This window comes from Lycorma delicatula, chromosome 12 (genome assembly GCF_047948215.1).
Source record: "Lycorma delicatula isolate Av1 chromosome 12, ASM4794821v1, whole genome shotgun sequence".
In the NCBI taxonomy this organism is placed as follows: Eukaryota; Metazoa; Arthropoda; class Insecta; order Hemiptera; family Fulgoridae; genus Lycorma; species Lycorma delicatula.
In genome coordinates, this window is record NC_134466.1 from 20,634,595 (window position 1) to 20,661,199 (window position 26,605).

At 31.3% G+C, this 26,605-nt stretch overlaps 1 protein-coding gene across 30 annotated transcripts in view; it reads left to right on the forward strand.

The window, feature by feature from the left end:
- The window catches only part of LOC142333452 (uncharacterized), a 238,602-nt gene that overhangs the window by 205,467 nt on the left and 6,530 nt on the right, over positions 1–26,605 (forward strand). For 16 of the 30 annotated variants that reach the window (XM_075380564.1, XM_075380583.1, XM_075380569.1 and 13 more), the window contains 6 exons: positions 2,709–2,750; positions 7,676–7,711; positions 12,006–12,041; positions 14,357–14,401; positions 20,798–20,957; positions 26,171–26,314. In XM_075380564.1, coding sequence (XP_075236679.1) covers positions 2,709–2,750; positions 7,676–7,711; positions 12,006–12,041; positions 14,357–14,401; positions 20,798–20,957; positions 26,171–26,314 — 463 coding nt within the window. Of the gene's footprint in view, positions 1–2,708; positions 2,751–7,675; positions 7,712–12,005; positions 12,042–14,356; positions 14,402–20,797; positions 20,958–25,759; positions 25,898–26,170; positions 26,315–26,605 lie in introns of those variants that run through there. The other 14 variants (XM_075380580.1, XM_075380593.1, XM_075380589.1 and 11 more) reach the window with 5 other exon arrangements.

Here is a 26,605-nt window from a genome sequence, read left to right on the forward strand (position 1 = left end):
GCACAATTCTGTGTAGGAGGACATTGGATTGTGTCTTTTTCAGGAATGTTTCTGATACTCTTCATGTTCCTGTTAAACTTGTTATGGGTAACATCTCGGTTTTTGTGTTGTTAGTTCGTATTTTCAATATCGAGATCCCACTGAGGAATATTTACAAATGTGGGATAAAATATTTATCTTGTCGGTAACTGTTCTACAGCGGAAGTCACTCCTTTGGCATCGTGGAATCACAGATGACAGCGGTAAATTGGTTGACGGCTTTGTTGTGCAGTATCGTTTAAAGGTCTTTAATATTTTCGTGAGTTACCAACATATGCTAGAATAGTAGATGGAAGGAGAACATTTGCTGTAACAACTGTTGGTAGGTTGATACTTGGTATGTTGTTCATGATTATTCTAGTGATCATCGATTTATCATCTTTGAGTTGGCTAGGAAGTTTCGGGACGTAATGTCCCTGTTTATCAAGAGCGCTTCCTGAATAGGAAGGCGGACTGAACTACATTTGTAACAGTCTCCCTACTAGACTCCGTGTCTCAGACCAAAGTCTGGATAATTTTCAAATGTTGAACAATTTTCTCTATCTTTCATCGTTGCCGCTGATAATTTAATTCCCCGTAGTTCGAGTTGAGAGAGAATTGCCCCACGGTGAACTAGACAGTTATCTTTGTTGAAACAGTCTGAGTGAACTATCTCAGAGGTACTGCTCATTGGAAGAGTCATCCTAAACGGCGACCGGTTTTGGTAGATGACTATCGAAGGCAAAGAGATCTCAATATTTTCATTCGGGCAGGATATCAAAAAAGGGATTCTTGGATTTCTTTTGAAGGACAGCAAGTAAGAAAGGATCATTGGAATGTTGTGTCTAAAGTCCGAGGTCATATGCGTAAGAAAAACATTATTTTGTCGCCTCTCTAAAAAAACAGCGGGGTGTTGTTTCTAGTAAAGATGAGACTTAAAATATTCTACTGAATGATATATTGCCAGATGTTGTGTGACTAGTGAAACCTCATATCATCTACGAGTCCAAGAGTTAGTTGTTACTTTTCGCAGTAATAATTAAAATGTAGAAATTACAGAAGGTATTAAACAACGACTTCAAATATCAATGGCAGGTCATCGAATTAGGTATGTCCCGCTACAAAAGTATCTAGTTGTTATCAATGAAAATCGTCGATTCAAAAGAGCTCTTTCAATATGCTACAAAATGGACGGTTGTGCTATCTTTAGTGATTGGAGAGAAATCCCGATTTTTGTCAACCCGATTGTTGTCTTTATTTCGGAATCATGCATGTGCTATATAAAGGGGAAGACGAAGCTATACTGCTGTATGCTACACTTGTCTGGGCTCATCGATTGAGGGACTAATGTTATTTATAGGAATATTTTGTTTAGAGACCAGCGTTTCCTATTTTTTTATTTGTGATTGGTGATTATGAGACTGTCTCTCGAGAGGTGGTCCTTGGTAATTCTGGCATTAAACCCATTGATATCCTTGCGATTGAGGGTCAATTGCGTTATAATGCTAAGAATATAGGCCAACATACCTCTAGGCGCATAAAAGAAATCGACGACCAGAGTTTCCGTTTGTGGAAAGTCAGGTGGGCAGAATCACCCGATGGTCGTTATACGCATGGAATGTCTCCTGATGTGAGTAGTATGCCGGTAGATTTCCCAATCGGCATATTTGTTTCTTTCTGGACATGGATCTTTTCGAGATAGGTGGCTAGATTTGATTAGATTAATTCAGAATTTTGACCGGAGTGTTGGGCCATTGATGATGTGCAGCAAAGAAGTTAGATATAGTTTCTGCATCCTTATATTCTTAGCCCTGCGGAGGATGGCTGAATGCGCCTGATGATGTTATAAATGTATAGATATATTAGCATTATCTAATATATAGCGTGGCTAAAAGCCCAAGATAGGCGTTTTGGCAATGAGCACTGTAGGCATAAATATTCTCTTTAAGGATGAGATGAATGAGATGTGTGGAGAACTCTGTGACGGAGCTGCAGAGAAGAGGGTGTAGGCATTGACCTAGCTCTCGGGAGCGAACAAGAAAAGACAGAGGTAATGTATGTTTTCAATAGAGGCTTATTAAATGTGTGAATCTGATGTTTTGATTTTCACGTAAAATAAGACAACTTTGAGTAAATTGAATTGCAGCACAAAATTGTCGTTCTTGCGATCAAGACTTGTTTTGTTGGAATGAAGATAGTATTGTTTGTGTTTAAAGACTCGATCAAGCAGTGATCTGAGAGCATAGTCTAACTGAAGTTAGATATAGGAAGAGATTTTCGGTGAATCCTTCGATGTTTGGAATAGCGCGGGGATTGTGCTTTTTCGAATCGTTTAAATATGATAGTTGAGGATTGTAAGTCGTGGTGGGTCTAGGTGGTTGTGGCTGGAAGAGGCCATACGGAGGCGATAGTAGGTTGTGTTAATACAAGGTTGGTGTCTCCCCATACAGAGGTCAAGATGTGTTTATTACTTATCGCAAGAGTTCTTTTAACAATATAACAAAATAATAATCATTAAATCTGAAAGTTAATTTTATTCTTCATGTTGATTAGTATTATTAATTCACTTTACTTTATATCGTTCATTTTCAAATGTTCAAGAAGATGTTTCAAGTGCTGCGGAATCATCAGGAAATAGAGGTACAACTGAATATTATTATAATTTTTATCTTGGAATATTTCTGTTTCAGGCCTCCAGAGATAAATGAATATGTTGATCTTGAATACGTAATGTAAGTATTTATATTCTATAACAATGTTATCATCAAATACGTATCCTAATTGTCATCATTTTCATTTAACATCACATTTCAAAGCCTTATTTTCTTCTTTTCATTTTTACTTGACATAAGTGTTTCACTGCAATCCACAAATTTATTTTTAAGATTAACTCTAATTCCGAGATAATTTTTGATTTCACACTGGCCCTAAAAGCCTCCTTCTTCTGCGAGTCTACTCTGCTTTCAATGAATACAGTACTTCACTCATCCTGATATAACAATTCCTTCAATAAAAAATTATATTATGTTTCCTTGCTCTAGTATTTAATTCCTTATTATTACTACCCTTTTTATTACACTTCCTTATCACTGTTCACTCTTATTTTTTTAAAATTGAATTTCTCTGCTACCAGTGAATATATTTACTTTGCTATTTCTTTCAACCACTGTTTTTGGTTTCTGTGCAAAGAGTTGTGTCGTTAGTGAATCTCAATGTATTTAGCTTTTCTCCTTGGACAGTTACTCCCTTCTAACCTTAGTTCCGTATTTTTTTCTTTGTACAGATTAGAAAGTAACATGAGCAGAATGCACGGTTACTATTTATTTCTGTAACAGGGCTTCACTTTTCTACATGATCTACTCATTATCGTCGTCCCTAATGGTTTATACGGTTTATTTATGAATTAAATTCACTGTTCAAATGTTCAGTTATGATAGTCATCTTAAGATTTTACTTAATTTTTTGTTATATAAATGAATGAATTTGACAAATCAGAAAATAATACCGATTCAACAAAAAATTATTAATTTCTGCCAACATCCATCACTCTTTCGAGAATTTTCTTTATATGTATATATATATTTATATATGGAGAAAATATCGATTATTTATTCCTGAAATATTTTATAGTTAATCGAGGAACAAATTAACTGCTGTATAACGTGTATGTCAACCTGTTAGTAAATTGATTTCACTTAGTAAAACAACCGATACAACGTTGGCTCATTAATAAGAAAATTGTGATTGCAAAAGAGTGCGAATTATGTGAATTTTGCCTGTAAATGCTGCATATATGTAACTTTTTCTCTAAAATAGAGTGTGCGCGGCTTAAGTAAGTTAATTAATAATAATAATTATTAGAATCATTAATGAGAAAACTGTGTTTGCAAAAGAGTGCGAAATATGTGAATTTTGCCTGTAAATGCTGCATATATGTAACTTTTTCTCTAAAATAGAGTGTGCGCGGCTTAAGTAAGTTGATTAATAATAATAATTATTAGAATCATTAATGAGAAAACTGTGTTTGCAAAAGAGTGCGAAATATGTAAATTTTGCCTGTAAATGCTGCATATATGTAACTTTTTCTCTAAAATAGAGTGTGCGCGGCTTAAGTAAGTTTAATAATAATAATTATTAGAATCATTAATGAGAAAACTGTGTTTGCAAAAGAGTGCGAATTATGTGAATTTCGCCTGTAAATGCTGCATGTATATAACTTTTTTCTAGAATTGGACTAAGTCGCCTGCTGCTCTCTGATTGATCCTTCCTTAATGTATAGTAATAATGCTGCTCTCTGATTGGCTGTTGTGCTAGAAGGAACGTATTATAACTACTCTCCAAGTACTGTGGAAGCTTCTATTTTGTCTCTTACAACCTGACCATTTTGGCATTGCCTTCCCTGAGTTATGCCAGTGGCAGTCCTTAAGAGAACGCTTATCTACTGTGTCAAACTACAGATACAAATTCCTCCTCAATCATACTCTCTCTAATTTTTCTTCAATACGTTCTGTTTCTGTTGCCATCGTTACAATACGTATTGTAGGGGGTTGTTCCAACAGCTGGGAAAAATCATGAGCCAGCAATTTAAGTTCTTTATCTAGTAACTTTATCTCCCTTTTCGTGCCGCACTCGATAAAATTACTCAAGTCGTCTGCTAGTACTTCAAGTTTAGCAACCATGTTTGGTAAATCAACAATTCGTTCCCCTTCATCCGATGAAGCTAGGCAAGAGGGCTACCTCCCGTCATTATGCGTGCGACTCCCATTGTATATATACTCCATTAGAGATTCTTTAACAAAGCTTGAATTTTCTTTTAGACTTACAAGAAGTCTACTGGCATGTAGATAAGAAACTATTTTTCCTTCATTTCAATTTTCTAGATCACCAGCAATATTATTTCTTAGTCGGAACCACTTTCTGAGGTCCTCATATATGGTGCACTTGCTTTCCAGATGATTTTCTATTGCTTTTCCAGATGCATGACTTAGTGTCAATTCTTAAAAACACCGCACATATCTTTCTTCGCCGGTTAAGAGATATGAATTTGTTATTCGCGTGTGACCGATTCTAAGTCTGGTCTTCGTAACCGCTGACTATTTTCTAACTTCCTCAACTATTTCCTGCTCAGAGCAGTTCAGACAATCCTGACAGGCTACAACACTCTTTGAGGTGTTTGACTGTGCCGCGCGAATATTAATACTGAAACAACTCGAAAAAAAACCAACATTACATTTGATATTTCACTTGTTTAACTAAATTTTAAGACTGGCACGACTTGAAGAACAACCTTACACGCAATAAAAGTTAATATTACCTTTAGAATACATGTTTAAGTAGTTTTGTTGTTACTAAATTAATGACACGAATCTACGGCTGAACATCATTAGATTGAAAACAAAAATTTTATCTTTTTAAATAAAGATTCATAAAATACAGTTTAATTCCACCCGAATTGTCATTTTTGTAACATCACTTACAAAACATACGACCTTACAACTTTTGTCAATAAGCATTTTAGAAGATCACCAAGTATACTCGATCCGCAAAAAAGTTTAAAAATTATTTTTCTGTGGTAAATATTCATTTGGAGCGTTCTGCCATTAAGGCAGGTCCTGTCACGGCTGCAGCTCTCCACCTTGTTCTATGATTTGGTAACCTCTTTGTTTCTTCGTATTTTCCCTTTCCCATAGTTTCATCCATCGTTTGAACTCTTCCTTTCCTTCTATTCACCCGCATCTCAAAATCCACATGTCGTTTTCTATCTGCCTTTCTCATCATCCATGTTTCAACTCCATAGAGTATCACACTGCATATAAAATATTTCATTAATCTCTTCCTTAACACTCAGTTTAACTTTCCACACAGCACTCTACTCTTCTTATTAAACACCTGCTTACTTCTTGATATTCTCATTTCAATTTCTACTGTGCAAGACAGTTCATCAATTATAAAGCATCCTAAGTACTGAAATTTCTTCACCTCTGTAAAACTTCATTTCCTATTTTAATATCAGTTCTCTCCTCTTTTCTATTTAATACGACGAGAGGTTATCTGTAAAGTAAATACCGTTTCATAGTAACAAAATTGATTTTAAAAATCTCAAATTTTTAATTTTTTTTAAACTACATCATACCTTATACTACCTTCTCTTAATCGCCACATGAATTAAGACATTTATGGCAGCGATACACCAGATTCAATATACTCTCGTCGTATTCTTCAGCCGCCAGTACATTTAGCCACTGATTAAAAACATTTTTGAGTTCATCGTCTCACCCGTGAATTTAATTATCATAAATTCAAGAGTAGATCCCATTCGGATTTTTTGTGACGTTTCGTTAAGAAGTACGGCACCCAACGTGCACAAACTTTTCTGAAGCCTAAGTGGCCATAAACAATGCGACCGATAGCAGCTCTTGAAACATCAGGAAAAAGAAGGGCCAGATCGGAATCTTTGAGCGACAATATTTTCTAATTTCATCATCGACGCGATTCAACAAGTTCTCGGGGATTATCGAGAGCCTCCCGAAACGTTCTTCATCGTGCACATTAGTTCCGTTATTTATAAACTATCACACCATTTTTGGAGGTTTCTTTCTTTTTTACATTATCAGCGTTATCAACTCTAACTGCCTTTAAGTTTCAGCCTACTTAAAGTTTTGATGGTTTATAAAACGTATGACTCCACGTATTTCAGAGTCGGCGGCAACATCGATTTTCGTATTCATTTTATAACGTAATAACTCAAACGTACGTAATAAAAGACACTACAAAACGACGACTTACAGACAGTAATGCAGTGAGTAGATTATTTGCTTGGCCATGAACGATAAAAATTAGCCGACCTTAAGGAGAGAGATTTCCCAGCGGTCTTTATTTTAGTGATTTTCCTCGTATATATTTTGTCTTCTTATTATTTATTCTCATACCCGGAAATTTGCAAGCTTCAGTTATGTCACTGGTATACAAGTTTTTGTTAGCACTATTACGTCTTCTCACTTTATGATTTCATATATTTGATCCGAATTTAAAATAACAAGAATTTTCATGAATATGAAAACTGAACCTTTTTTCTGTATGTAGATAAAATAAATATTGATATTTCATCATAGGGTGTACAAAAATTGAAGAAAACTTTTTTACCTATATAACGAGCGAGTGCAGCACGTAGTAATAACAAACAGACGAAATAATTGTGAGGGTAATAAACAAATAGAATCATTAAACAAAAGATTAATTTGGAACGTTAATTCAAATTTATTTTTCTTTTAATATTATTTTTAAGTATTAAACAGCGTTGCAGAAAACTCAACTGATTTTTAACGTTTGTTATCTAAATACATATCAAAGTAATATTGCTAGTGTAACGGGATGTTTTTATCAGTATAATTTTTAATAAATTAGTCAAAATAAATTTAGTACGGGTTGGTAAATTTTTGTTAAATAACAACAGAAGTTCTATAATCCGTTTTTGTTTTTGTAAGGCAAGATATTAATAAGCAGATTTGTTATGTGAATTGACAGACGTGGTTTTTTTTCTTTCTCTAATATTTCTCCACTAATTTAACAACAAGATATAATATCATCGAAATTATTATATAATATATAATAAAATAATATATATTATATTATAATATTTTATAATTATTTGTTCCAGAATGGATGGTGCTGAAATGTATGCACACTATAGATGGTAAGTTGATAAATAAGCTTATTTTATCGCAATGAAAAACAATAAAATTTATGAACAAAGTGATATTTTATGATAACATTATTATTAATTGTCTTTTGTCAAAGAATTAGGCAAATTATATAAGTAAAATTTAACATTCACATCCATACTTGAACGCCAAATTTAAAAAAAAATGTAAATATTGTAAGAAATTATTTTGCACTTTTTACGGTCGTAATACATAGTAAATCATGAACAGAACAAACTGAAACAAAATACTGCTCATAAAGAATTATGTAAAATAAATAGTCTGTGGGAATGTTTTTTATCCCCAATAATGCGCAATTATCGGCATGACTTCCCTGTTGTAAGTAGGTAAAATCTGAAGTCTACTACATATTATAAAAACTTCATCTTCTGATTAAAATAGCCACAGCTATGAAGTAATTGAATAAATATGTGATTTTAATCTATTTCAGTGTAATCTTTCGGTGTCTCTACTATATTTTCACTACCTGTTTAGGTCGAGTAATATAAATCCAGTAAATAACGATGCTTTGCTTGAACTAAATTTACTGTGAAATTTGTAAAATCACGTAGAGTATCGTTGAAAATTTTAAAACTGACATAATGTATCGTTCATTAAAAAATTTTAATGAGTCATGAGTTACTTTCCAGACAATAAAACAATGTATTATTGAATTATTACATCGTTTCACTTAGATATTATAAAACTGCGGTTCTGAAATTTTTTATTCATATTTCATAATCTCATTATGTCTTTCCTGCATAACAGGTAGATTTAATAAGAAGGCTACTTATTGTAATAGATATCATGATTCGACTTCCGGAAAATTTCGACATATCTTCGCGTTTCGCATCCCCCAGACCCCAAGACCACCGTCAGCTCAAAGTTTTATATATTAATTTCTTGTGGACACGATAACTGCCATAATCTTGTGCCAATCACTTTCAAATTGATACATAAAATATATTGACCAAAATCTCGGTCAAGTTCGTTAATGGGCAAAACCGGACCATTGGGGTTGTAATGGGGGGGGGGGGCTTTTTCGACAAAAAAATACCGCTATATCTTTCTCATTAAATAGAATATCGAATTCGTTTAAAGTTTCTACTATTTTTTTGGATAAGGGTTTAAAACTTATTTAATTAAATTTTTTTTGATATCACCAACAATTAGCCCACGCGATGGAAAAAATGGGACTTCGAAGACAAAAAAAAAAATCATACCTCCCTTAATAGGCACAGTATCGAATCGATTTAAAGTGTTCGTTAGTCCTCTAAACATTTCCTAAAACGTTTGTCCGAAACAATTTTTGGTATGACCAACCCTTACGGCAAGTGATGACCAAAGTATTGCTGAAATTATAAGAAGATGGGGCTTGTCGTATGGTAAATATGTGCCAATTTTTTCACATGCAACCATTATCGTATTGAGTAAGTTTGAAGTTTTTCTTAACTTTAAGGTGGAAATATTTTTTATCACTTGCTTAGCACCGGTGAAATCTACCTCCGCCCTCCGGCGCGCCAAAAGTAATTTTTTTTTTTTAAATTTGAATCTTAATTATTTTTATTACCATCTCAGTTAACATATGCCTAAATTCTACCTTAACATTTTATTTAATTAAACACGAGAATGATCTCAAAAAATAATAAAAAATGGGATTCAGACGGACATTTAAACAGTGATTTGTATGCAAGTAAGCGATAATCTACTCGCCTATTTATTTTACAATAAGTATAGTTAATATTGTAAAAATAAGTACTTTCGGTAGTTATCTGTTTATTGAAAGGTTTACAGTTATGTTACAAATTTTAGTCTAACAGCCCTCTACATCTGCTCCCAGATTCCTTGTCTGCCGAGCTTTATTATATTATATAATTCGATATCAACACATGTTCCATATAGATTTAATGTATTTACTAACCGGTGAATTAGAAGGATTGATATTGTAATGTAGTACAACAGTGGTTCATCTTAAGTTTTAATGGTTATTTATTGTTACTGTAAATTAATTAAGAGGACTTTTAATTTAAAGGGATTTCTTATAATCGATTCAACGCAGTCAGTAATATGATAACTCTTTTATAGGCAGTAAATAGGGCCTACTACGTATTTTCAAGTGATTTTTTATTTAATGACTTTGGATTTACTGTCGTTAGAGAGGAAGAATTGTTCTTTCAGTTCATAAATACATAAAAAACATATGTTCGAGTTTATGATTAGTGAATTATATTACCACATTTGAAATGGGTGGGGTTCCTACAATTTAAAGTTGACTATTAGTATTATCCGACAAACCGGAGTCATACAAATAACCCAAAAAACGAAAATCATAGGAAATGAGACGACCAAAGAAACAAGTGCAAATTATTGTCTGGATTCATATTTTGCATGATTTAGTGGAGGTCCAATGGCAGCATCATATCGTGGATGACTCTTTATAATACTGCAAAGCCTCTCATGACATTCAGGAATTTTTGTTTGTCATAAATCGACCGGAAATAAGTAAACTTAACTTATTTATAACGTATTGAATCGATGACACAACATAACAATGAAACAAAAAAAAATGGGTGTCTCTTGTAATGCTCATAAGTAAAATCTTCGTTAGATTAATATTTTCTTTTGCCTGCTCTTGACTAAACAGGATCGACTACAGAAATAAAATATTATGGAACGCCTTTTATCGATAAAGATAAAGGACCATACTGTATCGGATAAAAGAGTTTAAACTTAATGAATTTTATAAACTCATTTAAAAGCGGTTGAAGAAATGATTCTTATAGTCTGTGATTGCAACTCGTGAAACTGAATAAAAAGTTTATTTTATCATCTGTAAAAGATTAGGGTATATTTTAGTATTATCAGTATTCCTGCTCTGACAGCCATCATAATTTCGGTCTACCTTTATGTCTCCTTCCAAAGTATTATATTAATAAACCAACGATGCAAGCCTTTCTTATGACATTTTTATAAAGATTTTATTAGCATAAATTAATACAATTGAAACAAAAGAGTTTCGTTTTGGCTCTATATATATATATATATATATATATATATATGAAAAAAAAACTTAAGTTGATAATGTGTTGAAGACGATAAATTTAAAAAAGAACATTTATTTGGTTAACTTTTCGTCGCAAATCAGTTATTTTATTGCCAATTTTCAAAGTCAAGATTTCTGAGGTTCAAATCCCGGTAAACGTTAGTTACTCTTATGCGGATCTGAATACTAGAAAGTGAATACCGGTGTTCTTTGGCAATAGGGTTCTCAGGTCGGCCTGACTCTGTAGAAGACTACACCTCATTTATATGTCATACATATCATCTTCATATCATTTGGGCAGTCATTGGGCGAAGGGTTTCTTCCTCTTCGCTTGTTGAACAGATTGCAACGTACTTATTAGGAAAGAAGAACCAAATTTAATTTAATGTAAAATTATTTATGACTAGCCATAAGAATTACTGATAATTTTTTACCTCCTTGTACAAAGTGAAGGAAGAATTGCGATCGCTAAAAATTACGGTTTTCAGAATTCAACGGAAATATCCATTTTGTCCATCGCTGAATCCATTTTGACCAGTTTCAACATGATGTATGTACGTTCAATTGTATGTATGTGCGTATATATCTCGCATAATTCAAAAACGATTAACCTTAGGATGTTGAAATTTGGATTTAGGATTGTTGTAACATCTAGTTGTGCACCTTCCCTTTTGATTGCAAACAACTGAACGTAAAGTGTCCAAGAAATCCCAAAATCTAAAAAGAGTTGGATTTCGAACTTTTTCTTAACTGCAGAAATAAGCCCTCATTGAGAGCTTTTAAACGATATATCATAAATGGTACTTATTTTCATTGACACCAGAGTTATAGCCAAGTAATATTTTAACTAATGAAATATTATGATCTTACAAGAAGCAGGTACATCTCATTGAATTCGACTTTATTTTCTATTAGTTATTTTTTTTTTAATTTAAATATAAAGATTTATTAATAATTATTAAACTGTGATTGTAAAAAAAAAAAAAATACAATAAAAATATCAGAAGTTATTAATGAAATAAAATTTTTTGTACTTTTCATTTTAAAGAATGTGTACATGTAATTTAATAGGTGTAACAAATTCATGTGGTGTTCACATCAGATTTTTTTTTTTTTTTTAAGTTTGAACCACATTCTATTAATTAGACCAAAGAAATTTATTTTTAATTAATAAGTAAGTCATATGTTAATGATGCAATAAGTATTTCACCTCCATAACCGGTTAACATTTAATAATTTTTCAGTGGAGGTAGTCTGGAGAAACAAAAATTTCAGTTAAGGTAAGCATTACTTTAGCAAAATTATTGGTGCATAATAATATTTATTTTCTATATTATAAAAAATTTTTATCAGGAGTCCTCTGAAAAGATTTCAACTTCATAAACGATGTACATTTTACAATTTAAAATAAAGAAAGTATTTTTTAATAAACTTGTGTCTAATTACGTCCGGTTTTTTAATTGTTACGAAAAGAGTTTGGCTAAACTTATGCTCTAAATTCAAGGCAAGGCAGTGCTGCATTTTCTGAGAACATCAATAAATAATCAACGTATGATGTTTGTAAATTTAATTTGACTGAACAAATTTAAAAAAGTGATCCCGCAGTTGTATTGCAATTTATATTGAACAATTCTTTTTATGGAACTCGGTAAATAATAGTAAAAACACATTTGCGATCTGTTGTTGAAAACGAACTTTATTAATAAAAGCAAAAAATAAAATAATAACTATTAAAGCATATTCCACGTTCATATTATAGTTATTTTTTATTTGTAAATTTATCTCGATGACAATAAGAAACAAATATAACAAATAATTAAAAAACTAAATAGTCTTAACCGTGATTGTCAGTTGATCCGTTCATTTCCGAGCAGTCAAATAGCCATTAAAAAAATAAATCTGTTAAGTTATAATTGAGAAATGATACTGTGGGACCTCTCATTTTAAATTCTTCAGTTAAATTTAACGTCAAATTGTAAAGTTTTCTGTTATTACTAACGACTACAAAAATAAAATATTGTGGAACGCCTTTTATTGTAGGACCATACTGCGACGGATAAAAGAGTTTACTCTCAATTAAGTGTATAAAATCATTTAATAGCGGTTAAAGGATTGATTCTTATAATTTGTGACAGTAACTGGTGAAACTAAATTAAAGATATTTATTTTTCATTTGTAAAATATTAGGCTATACTTTAGTATTATCAAAATTTCTACTCTGACACCCATCATAATGTTGGTCTACCTGTATATCTCCTTCCAACAGGATGATATTAAAAACCACCGATGCAAGCCTTTCTTATGACATTTTTATGAAGATTTTATTAGCATAAATTAGTACAATTGAAAAAACGAAAAAATAGATTTAAGTAGCAGTTACATATTTAAAGTACCTTCTTATAAACACTTTATTAGCATAAAATTTACTATTTTTACTAAAAAAGGACTTATTTATCTATCACTAAAAGTCCATCGAAGCCAATGCGTAAGTTATCACAGCAGCAAGATATCAAATCGGCTACCGCACATAAAGCAGTAAGAAAATAACTAAAACCTTTCCCCTGCAAAGTAATATGTGTTCAAGAACTGAACACTACAGATCATGAAAAATGGTTAAATTATTTTCAATGGTTTAAACGTTTTATTGACCAATATTCCGTAGGTGTCCTTGACGTTACATTTTTAACAAATGAAGAATGGTTACATAAGGGAGGATACATCAATTTACAGAAGAAAAGAAAAAGATTGCTTTCAATGAGAGCAGCGAAAAGAGCAGTGTATCGCAAAACAGACCACGTGCGATTTACATATGTACGAAACATTGCAGTACATCACTTGGTTAAAGTGTTTTACAACAAATTGAAAGGTGTAGAATGTGGCACTAATGTTTTCAGAGGTCATTTTCAACACCTTTTATAAACTATTGCACTTATTGTATTATCCATTCCTGTAAAATAATGGTATAAAAATACAAAGTAATAATTAAGGTTTTGTCATTACACGTCAATAATTTCAGTGCACAGAAGCTCTCTGAAAGCACTGTACTAAAGAATACTGAAAGAAATATTAAATTTATACCACATTCATCACAAATGTGATTGGAAATCGTTCTCCAATGATAACTCAGATAATAACAAATCATTCTTGATTATTATGCTTACTTCCCACCTCACTGCTTTATTAAAACGATTTCGTACAAAATATTAAAACCTTTAAACTTTTTTGTTAGTAAATAAAATATCGATTGTATGCGGACTTGAATACTAGACAATGGATACCGGTGTACTTTGATAGTTGGGGTTCAATTAATCACACATGTAATCATCGTCGGCCTGAATCTGTACAAGACTACAACTAATTTACACGTCATGCATATCATCCTTCTCACAATGGGCCGTGGGATGGTTGCTTATTTTCACTAGTTGACCAGATTACAACAAATATATTAGGAATATCATAAATAATAGTTCCTAATGTACGTATGAAGCAAGTCATTAAGCTTCAAACACATCAACAAAGATGTAGTGCGACTTGAGCACAGATAATAAGTATATTGTTAAGAATTCTAACTCATTAATTTTTGTTTGTATTTCAGTGATGAAGAATCAGAAAAAAAAATAATTAAGAAAATTGATATGCCGTAAGTGATTTTTTTTTCAGTGAAATAGTATAAAAATAGAAAAATCTGTTAAGTTATATATTGTCATATATTAATTTCATTATTGAAGTTCAGCGTGAAATAGGGTTTATTCTAATTCGATTAAACAACGTTGGTAGCGATTTTTTTTTGTACTGATTTTATAAGAGAAGTTACATTCTCGAGATGGTATAACGAACACTACACTGAAACTAATATAGGAGTAATTTAAAGAATAATTTCGAAACTGTGGTCGTAGAATTTTCATTGTATAATGCGCCGAAATTGAATATTTCACGACTCAATATTTCCCACCGATCGGTACCCATCACTCTGAGTATGTGACAATAAAAAATATGTAAAAAAAATTTAAAAACCAGTCTTTTACTAAATGAACTAAAAAGTAGAAAATAAAACGTTTTTAAAACACCATATCTAAATTAAACACTAAAAAGGAAAAAATAATTTTAGGCCGGTATCTCAGAATGGATTTGACAACAAGCTTTACGTGAAAGTCATCGCTTTAAATTAAAAATTTATTGTTTTTGCGAATTTTTTATATGCGTTATGGATTCCCTAAAGAGTGGGGTGCTCATGATAAACCACCTCTTTAGGTCATCCATCACGCATATAAAAAATTAACAAAAAGGTCAAATTTTTAATCTGAATCTAAGACTTTCACATAATCTTGCATATCACCATCAAAGCTTGTTGTCAAATTCATTTTGAGATACCGTCCTAAAATTATTTTTTACCTTTCAGTGCGTTTTATTAAAAAGTGGTGTTTTAAAAATATTTTTACATTTCTTTTATTTTCTACTTTTTAGTCTTCATAAGATTATACTTTACAGTTCCGCTAGCGCACAGGTTTGAACAATCTTTCGAAGTTTTCATGTCTCCAGTTTCGAATACCGCAGACAGCTTTTAACGTTTGTACATCCTAAAATATTACTGTATATACTCATATACACTTGACTGGAGCAAGCTGGAGAAATTGGGGGTTTTTTCCCTTTCATTCTTGCCATAATCCAGACGTGCACGCAGCAACTTGTTTTTGGATTCAGTCGATCCTGTCTCACACGAGCTATGTCTGATGAATCATCAGACATAAATATTGAATATAACGATTATATGAAATTTGAATTATTGCCTCAGCCGTAAAAGAAATATTTTCGTTCAATTTAATCAATTGAAACGACAATATCACAAACATGGATAATTCTTGAGGCTAGACGCCTGCACCTCCACAGGTGACTCTGACAGTTGCACTCAATCCATCTTCTTTGAGGTACTTGGTTCGTCCACCCAGGGGGTGTTCACACCTATCTTGATGTCTTTTTGAATGAGCCATCAATATATCACCTAATTCGCGTCCTACTCCATCAGTTGTTGGAGGAAGAGGTGGTTTGGGTTTATCCATATTTCCATTAATTTCTTTTATGGGATCTATTATCGGTCGGAAGTGTTTTTTAAACAAAGCATCTTCTTCGGCTAAACCCATCAAGTAAGACGCATGTTTACGTTTAAAATCGTTATTTAATTTATCAATTGCAACCATTTGTTTCTCCTTCATATACATTGTCTTAAAATTAAAAAGAAAAAGAAAATTCAAAGTAATAGTCCATTCGCGAATAAGTTCAACGCTGCGTTCGTCCAGCGTTCAATCGTCAATTAAAAATTTATCGATACCGTTTCAATAGCAACGTTTATTTTTATCACTCTCTTTATCGATAACTAGAAAAGCGTAACGGTTGAATAATATTAGTAAATTACAATTTTTTCGTATCAGTTGTTTCGGTATTTTAAAATATTTTGCGCCAAATAAAAACAATCAATTTTATTGCGACCACCTCTTGCAAAATAAGCACCGATATTGCCTTGTTTTTGTTTGGTTATATCATCGAAAATCATTATTGAATGCAGTTTAACAGCTTCCGGTTTTGGAACTTGATCGTTTTCAGAATATTCATAGTAACCGAGTTCTGGATTTAACATCATCAAGTTTGATAGCATTCTACATAGAGGTTGGTGAAAGGATTTTTAACAAACTTACAAGTTCTGAAAAAGTGCTCCGTTTGGTTGAACTAAAATATTAAAAACAATATTTGTTTTACCCCAGTTTGATTGGCCGCATACAATACAACTAATAGCGTTTGGTAAGAGGGATCCATGCCTACTTCGTTTTTCGAATCCGTAACCCATCATTGCGTTCACGATGGGGAACTTTGTTTTCTGTTGTACTTACTTCATCATGCATCTTTTATGAAATGTTTAATATTGAAACCATTAACATACGCGAATAGATACAAAAACACACGCGACTAAGCTATTGATATATCTATTCTACAGGTGTAATACAAATGAGAATGAAATAACATATTAATACAACTAAAACAATCAACTGAAACATTATTTATGAATCTATATAGAAATAAATAAAGTGATTATCAATAAACTATTAATCTAATGTTGTAGATATGTTTATTGTAACTGAAATAATTGAAAGTAAATCATAAGGACATTTTGCCACATCGCTTTCAAATTCTTCATCATATTCATTTTTATTGTCATAATATTGATCTAATGTTATGTAATCAACGATACCATTAATACGAAGATTTATTTTTAAAGATTTAAAGAATATAAAGATTTTATTTAAAAACTCATGTGAGCAAAAAACCCATTAAGATCATCAATAAATTGAGTAATTTGTGATTTTATTGGTTTATTCCTTACCTTAAAAGAATAACTAATATAAAATTTATGAGTGCTCGTGGGTGTATTGTTATCTCTTTTATAAATGATTAAAAATCTAAATCAATAAACTACTAATCTTTTCCCGTCGTTGATATGATTACATCAACTTTACTAATCGGAAGTAAATGATAAGGATGTTTTGGCAAATCAGCATAAAGCTCATCAGGTTCAACATAAAATTCATCTATTATAACAAATCGCAAAAGCCATCCATGAATAATTATTTTTATATGCAGCGTATCCCAATTAAAATATTTTTCAATATCTTTCGCAAAGTTTTCAATACGATTTTTAATTTCCCTTTTTATTGGTTTGTTAGATGAGTAAAATAAATATTTAATATTCATATTTTTTCGAAGGTTAAATTGAGATTATTTACTGCTATAAACTAGCTCCTTATTATTATCATCTGGATATATACAGTAGAGATGTAGTATCAATAATGTATTTGTTTTAATTTGTATTCACAATGATTTTGGCAATAAAAAATTGGTGATAAATAACATCACTCAAATCTATCCATGAATTGTAAATTTTATGGAATCCGAGCCGTTTTACATACGCCTTGTTGCCTTTTCGTTTGAGCATTTTCTCAATTTGATATACATCTTTGTGTTTAGATTTTTGCAGTTCGTGTTGATGAAAACGTCCTTTTCTGAGTTCATCTGTATTATTAATTAGTTCATATGTAACCGGTCGAGATTCAGCGTACACCGTATGTATTTTGAATATTTCATTCGCCCAATTCGGTAAATAACCTATTTCGAATACTTTTTTATGTTTGTTTATGCGAACGTAATCGCCAATATTAAATTAAATTTTTACAACACACTTTTTTCTATCTTATTTTTTGTTTAAATTTCCAAGCACTTGCGATTCGATCGTCTTCCTTACGTATTTCGGTATAAATTTTGTGGCTGAAAACACAATATTGTTATACTCTTCGAGTAGAGCTTGTAGCATATCAATCCACTTGCAGCTTTCCTGTTCTGTAAATTTAGTCCAAGTTTTCGTTTTTAGGGTTCTATTGAAGCGTTCAGTTACCGCAGGCTTTTTATCTGAATATGTGGAATAATGATTTATGTTGAATTGTTACAATAGAGCTTTCACTTGTGGATTATAAAATTCCTTGCCTGCTCCGTTTAAATGTTTCATCTTATGCTTTCAAATATTGGTTGCAAAGCGGACGCGACCTCTTTACCCGTCTTATTCTTTAACGGTTAGAGTACGCGAATTTAGTAAAACCATCGATAGCAGTCAAAAAATATTTATAATCCTTACCGGTTCGAGAATAAGGTATCATTTTGACTATATCTGCTTGCACAAGACCATTAGATCCTTTAATTCGGTATTCCAAGTAGGATAATTACGTTTAGCCAGCTTGTGTAATTTTATCCCTAAATCGGCTTTGATAGATACTCCCGTTCTAAAAAGAAAAAAATAATAATAACGTAATAAAATTTATAATGTTTATTACATTAATCCGACTCGCCTTCACGTTCTTCCTTTGGTGTTGCCGCGATTTGTAGCTTATTAAAAGTTTTTCATATAACATTTTTATAAAGTCATCAAATTCCATATCTATATTAAAATGACTAATTTTTCTTTTAGATTTAAAATCTTTAAAAGCAACATTAAAAAATCCTGAACTACTTGGTTCTTTAAATTTTTTATAAACAATTAAAAAATTAGGATATCTTTTTTTAGTTTATTCAATGCATGATCTACATTTTTATATTGAACACGAATAGCATAATATTTATACTCTTCATTATCTATATTTTTACCCAAAATTATAATACAATTATCACATTCATCGAGTGGAACAAGTGTAGATAAGTATGGTGTAGTCATGGTTTTAATTTTTTTTACATTACATTTCAATTCGTTAATTTGCAACTTTTAAATTTTCATCTTCAATTTTCAATTCCTCTTGCTTATTTTCTATATATCGAAACTTCGAATTCCGCTGAATATTATCGTTTTGATATGACTTAAAATCTTTGATGAAAAAATCTTTTATAATTTTATTACATCGAACATAAAAACTTAGGGATATCCAAGATGCTATTGCTAGTATTAAATTATCAAAAACGTAACATTCCTGTTATAATTTGGCAATTAGCGGTCGTAACTTATGACATTATTTCATCGGCCGGAATTCCGGCCAATGAGATATATTGTATTAAAAAATTTAGACAGTTTATTTTCATTCCAATGTTTAAATTGTTTCCCACCATCATGACATAATTTTGTTGCTTTGAAAAAACCCGTATCTCCATCAATTATAAGTTTAAAATCACCAAAGATATCATACGAATAGTTATCTTTAATCTGGTCATAACACACATCTATTAAACTCATTTGTAAATCTATAATAAAACGATAATTTTTATCAACAATAAAATGTTGATATTAAATATTTTTACTTTTATATATAGAATCATAAAAATGTCTAATATCTTCGATAAACTGAATAGTTTAAATTTTACAATTAATATAAGTGAAAAGGTCTACAATAGGCTATATAGAATAGAAAAAGTGAAGTTTACAAAGACAAAAATGGTGATTCAATTGAAGTTTGTGGAAAATATTTACCTCCACGATTTAATCATCTTATCAATAAGATTTGAATGAAATCAATCAACCAACAGATCTACATATAATTTATAAGTGTTTGAAAAAACTGTCTTATGGACATAATTATCATAATGTAGAGTTTATACGCGGTATTGATGTTACAAATTAAGTCGTATGCAATTTAGAGATGTAATGTATTTGTCATTTTGAAATAAATGTAGATTTAGAACTCCATCGCGTGATTGTGTTGTAGTTGATAAAAATAAAATACGTTCTAATTGCAGTAATTGGGGTTTGTACCATTTGAATCTAGTTTATATAAACTCTTTTGAAAGTCGAAATTCCAGCTACCAAATGTTTCTACAATCGGCATCGGCTTTTACCCAGTCAAAAGCCGCAGTCGGGATTCCGGCATCGGCTTTTTTTTATAAAATTAATTTAACTCTTCTTATTGTTTATTTTCAACCGTGAAACTAAACTAAGCTAATAGAATAGATGAAGGATAATTTTTTTTTTCTTCTTTTCACCATATATTCATCGATATCTTTATGACCGTAACGGAGTGTATCTATAAGGTTTTCGAATATGAATCTTTTATCATTGTACGGAGAGAGAGAGCTTTTTTACATTGATCAATCGAGTAAATTTGATGTTTAAAAGTACGTATCGATTTCGATGTGGAATATTAAATTTTTCTGTTGAATAAACAATCTTTATACATTTCATGATTTAAAACTTTCAAATTATAATCTTTATCAAATATATGAGAACCCTTTTTAATCTCCTACGCAGTCTTTTTTTGTTGTAAATAATAATCGGTGACACCTGAAAGTAACGAACACATTTTAGCTCTTAACACAACAAATTCATGGATTGGTTGACCCTTCATTTCATTTTTTAAACGACCTTACCATATTTACTCGATGCATAAAAATTTAAAACATAGAAAAATATAATTATCATTTTTGTGCATAATATATAATGAGCTAAACTTGTGTGTTTAATGGTAAATAAAAATTATATAATTTCCTAAGTTTTGTTTATTCTCACGTTTGTTTTCAGATGTACTTTACGTTTGAATACCAGAACTATAATGAACAATTTTGTTGTAAATTTAACTCCAGTTTTAAGTACAATTGAAGAAAATTCGTTAATAGACTGGTTTACTTCTGACGTACCGTTTGAATTACGGTTTTCATATATATGTAAATTTGTTAGCCCTGTAAGTATTCACTTATTCAAATATACATATGTAGCAATTAAAAACGGAAAAGCTATAAATGTATTTAGAAACATAAAGATATAAAATATGAACTACTTGTTTCAATCGTGCACTTGCAACACGAATATATAACTATATATATGTTTATATGCACGTGATTGAAACGTATATATATATACATAAGACGAGAAAAATATATAAATTACTCACAACCGAGATCTTGGCCTTTGACAAACTGGTACATAGCAGGAAATTGAAGTAAAAGATTGAAATATGTGAGGATGTAAAGAAGATTTATGTATAAAAATCGAATGATTTTTATACATAAATGATTTTCATGATGATTTTTTTTTTTTTTTTTTTTTTTTTTTTTTTTTTTTTTTTTTTTACTCTTTGAGTAAAATTTAGAGAAACAGAACTTAAGGTGATCGTTTCTCTCCACGACCCTGAGTTACTGTGCCAAAATGAATAGGCATCAATGCTCCATATACAAAAACCATTCTCACAAATTTCATCCAAATCCTTCCCTCCGGTTTAAAGATATCAACAAAAAGAAAAGTAAAAAAACTAAAATAATACGTTTCTTAAGTTAGGGTTAAAATGGTTATTAGGTTATTTTGTAGACATCGATTAATATCAGTGCAAGCTGTGCCTCAAATATATCCACCGATTTTATACTAGATTGTTGATAAAAGCCGGGTTTTAGTAAAGTTGGTAGACGGTGTATTATTTATCTTATTTCAATAAGGTATAGAATGCAGTGTTGTCCGGTACTGCATCGTAGAAATAATATTATGAGATCAAATTTTGTCGACATAAGTCATTATTCTTTTGTTTTATATAATCAGTAAATACAAAATATCTTTTTACTCGGTTCGTTGCAGTGACTTACTGTGATGAAATACTTTTTAAATAAATATATTACTGTTCGATTAATTACTTTATAAAATATATGTATGCGACTACGCGGTACCTTTAATTGAGTTAAAACACTGATGGAAATGTCTATCGAGGCATTTACTTCGGTAGCATCCTGACGTATGTCAAACTGGTGACTGTAATATCAGTCAGAGGATCAATAAGGCGAACTTTGGTAAATGCCATCATGGCTAATAATGGAGGAAGTGGTGTGGCAATAGAAATCGACACAAAGCAGTAAGGACGTCTTAAATTACATCTGTTTATAAATATATCAAAACAATAAGCTGATTCCAGTAATTCAGCTTATTTTTTCATAATTTTATAATTATAATGATGATTTTATAATTTTTCTCAACAGAAAAAATTTATTTTCAATCTGAAGTTAATAAATTCTCTTGTATCACTTTGGTAAACATTAAATCAAGTTTAAGTTTTACATGTAAGTAATGAACAGATATCTGAGTGAGATCATGTTATCATGCACAACATGATACTATACACTGTAACTCCACGTTCTACAGAGATACTCACATTTCATTTGAGTCATGGACTGTAGGTATGTAGAACTGGTAATGTGTTAGAGCAAGTGTTGAAAATGTCTACAATTCTCCTGAAGTCAAACCCTTCACACTACATTTATTGAGATGAATTCCATTATCCCTGATGTCCTATGACGGTCAAAAAATATGGTATGAAGGGTATGAAGGGTTGCACATTTCCAACACTTGCTGTAACACATTACCAGTAATGCAAAACAACATTCCACGAATCAAACGATATGTATATCAATATTATAGTCCGTAGTGGAGTTACATTATAGTGCATGATAAATAGAACTCGCTATGTAATACCAGAAAATTGGCTTTAACAGAACCCAAATAATTCTAGATAAACAGAAGATGTTTATTAGTCATAAAACAGGATATACACGAGAAAAGTATATAATATCAGTGACTTGTATATTTCTCTTGTTGTTATCGTGCCCTTTAGTAGAAAAAATTACAGAAAATGAACTCAGTGACAATCAAGAAATAATGAATAACAATAAAAAGATGTAATAATGTATTGGTTGTTGATACATTGATGATTAGTTTACAAAAACAACTTTGAGAGCAGTTATCTTTAAAAAAAAATAAAAACGATTCTAAAAATAACCATCAAATTTGTAAAAAAAGAGACGATGTACCTTATTCTTTTTTATGAGCGGTAATTTCTCTTATGATTACATAGCAATGATTACGGTTTTAAAAATTTTAGTTTAAAAATTAATCAAAATATAAACTTTCAAAATACTCAAGTTTAAATCGCAAAGAAAACTCAGTTCTCTTAGTTGTAAATTTAAGCTGAGCGAAATATGCATGAGTATGAGTTTTAAAAAACCTTTTGTCACCAACTACAAGTTATGACTATGCTACAGATGCCGTGCAATTAAATTACACATGACATATCTTTGGTGTTTCGGAAGATTTGGTGAAACTCAAACCAGACGCTGGTGACCACATTTTGAAAGAGCACAAAAATCCCAATTGCCACCATGGATTCAAAATGAAATATTCAGCCTATGTGGCGACGTCATTGCAGACGACATCACTACTGACATAAATAAAGCATTTGCTACAGTATCCCGGCAGACAAGGGCACCGGCATATTAGGGAAAAGATGAAGGTTCGTGAGGAATTTCTAGTTTATTTAGAGGTGACTGACACGATGAAAAATCTGTATCATCTGCAATTAACATCATTCTAGAAAAGGTAGGCCTTGATCCAGACAAGTGCACTGGACAAGGATACGATGGGTGTTCCAGTATGGCAGGGAAAGATGGTGGTGTCCACCAGAAAATTATTCAAGAAAAGAATACGACAGCATTATACTTTTTCTGTGCTAGTCACAAACTGGTCTTAGTTGTAAACAGCTCAAATGAAATAAAAGTGATACAACATGCGGCCTCCACATTAAAAGAAATAATAAGATGCTTTGGAGAATCAGCCCTTCATCGAAAATGCATACCAAATACACCAATGCTATGTGCAATCCATTGCTCTCAAAAATAAAAAAGTATCGCCACATTCAAGAAACATTAAGTGCAAATTGTTATGGCGCTTGAAAAACTGTCAACAGATGGTAACAATGCAACGAAAAAAGCGGTTTTCAAATGCATTATCCTACTACAAAATTAGAAATTCATTGTTAGTGTTTGTCTCATAACAAAATATTCGCAACTACTGCAGCCGGTGGTACATGCTTCAGTTAACAAATATGGGCTTACTTCAATGTGGAAATTGCAAAAAAAATCATCGACATCATAACTTCATCATGAGAAGACAACGTGGAAATGCGGTTGTTGAAAATGAAAGCGTGAAAGAGAGGCTGAAACAATCGCTGAGCATATTTCAACAGATTTCAATATGCCACAGTCATAAATCAGCAGAAACATCATGCGAATCCACCAGCATAGACTCCTGGCGGATTTTGTAGAAGATCGCTAATTATTCCGTACACAGATTCATTAATAATGTCTCTGGAAGAGCGTTTTTCTGAGGAGAACTTGCCCGCATTCTCATAGCTTACATTGCTTTACATAATGCTTGATATGAAAAACTTGATAAAAAAACTACATGTTTTGTAGTTATTACAATTTTAATGATTTCCTTGGTGAAGCTGTACTTTTGTATAACAAATGGAAAGGAAAAAATGTGCCAAAGGCCGAACTGAAGGAGGTAGAACCAGCTTCAGTAGTTAAAGAAACCCAATTGTTCTACCCATCCATAAAATTGACGCTACTTATCTCACTTGCACAAGGTTTACTAGAGAAAGATCCTTCAGCACCTTATGCAGGATAAAGACTTGGTTACAGTCAACAATGACAAAAAATCGGCTTGTCGGTCTGTGCATGATGAATGTGGATAAAAAAGTGCTCTGGAAGCAAAAAATAAATGTGAGAAAGAAATTTTGTTACGATTAATACAGAAATCTCATAGGCTAGTGCTGAATTATGATTTAGATAGTTTCGAATAGCATTCCAATTATTAATTTTGGCGTTTTAAAATTTTCAAATAAAACCACTTTTTAATAAAAAACATTTTCATATTTTCCCCACTCGAGAAAATCCAGGCTACTGCCTATGTTATTGTGCAACTGCAATTACCATCGTGTTCCCAGAGGTTTATTTTTTTATAAATAAAGTAATAGTATTACATGTTTTGTAAACAGTGATGAACATTTTTGTGCATTGTGTGTATTAATAAGTAAGAATGAGGATACCTTGAAAAGATTCGTGTATTAAATGAGACAATAGTTTAACAAGTTATAAGCTAAATCTAATTTCATGGTAGTGTTAGAGTAATATTTTAATCTCTAATTTATTTTAAAAAAATTTTATTCTCTTTTGATATCAAATATCAAAATACTGACTACTGTTTATTAGTACTAACTCTAGTTTTATTACATTTTCTCTATCTATTTTCTTTGATAGCTTTATCTCGCAATTGTATTTAATAAACATACTGCTACATTTAGGGTTCGGTTAAGTAGTTTATATTCAGTTTATATAGTTTATATAGTTCTAAATATTTTAAAATTCAAATGATGGTTCTAAAATTCTTCATGAAGCCCAAACCAGTCCTCAGCTGATTCCTTAGCATCTAGAAGAAAAGCATATATTTGAGGTGGTCAAAACATTAAATAAATAATGCATAATTAATTTAATAAATGCAAAAACATTTATCGATAATGTGCTGTTTCTATCCTGATAAATATACCTCAATTTCTTTGGATGTATAAATTAATAATCTTTGGATGAGCTTGTATTGTAGTCAACATGAGAATTTTGTCCCTTATCTACTACCCTTTGTTTCCTTATGTGTGATCATTTTTCAATGTAGTGTTCAACCAGATGCCTGCTGGATCCATACTGAAGACACAATCAGGATCAGCTTGAATTGATGTATACTGGTTTTCTTGGGATTTGCTCAGTACATCTTTGATTATGGATCTACCCATGACTCTTTAACATACTTTATATATGTACTATCTCAAACTAGGACTGTAGAGTCCATAATTAAACACACATTACATATATATTTATATAGTGTGTGTGTATTTTATAAACATAGCTTTGTTGTATGCAGTCATGAATTATTACATCAAATGCACCTATTGTTTAAAGAATGTATTTATTAATTTTATTAATTCCCATGACCATTAATTTTTTTTAAGTGCCTTATTTAATAGCTTAATTTATGTTTATTTAAATATCCTTTCATTATTTATTTCTAATATATAAAACTATTCAGTTGCAGACCTTTGTAAATAAAAATATTTTACAATACAAAATATTAAACTTCACCGTCAGTGGATATCAGTTAAAAAAATTTAAATTTTCAACTCAATGTATTGGGCTTACGTACTGTTTGCAGCATCAACATATTAACAATTATGTAAGTTTTGAGATATCTGATTAGCCTTCTCTTCATGATTAATAGCATTACAACAAAATTTTTTCTTGTAATGTAAATCATTACAAGAAAAAATTTTGTTCAACCTATCAAATCAACCTACAAGGAAATTTGTACTTCAGAAATTTATAAACAGTTATACTCGATGTGGCAGTGGTAGCGGCGTCCAATTTGCTGGAATATATGTTGTAAATGTTGTTGCTGAGGAAAAGCAATATTTTCCAATATATCGAGGTAAATGTTCATAAAGGAAAAATGAAGAGATCTCACCAG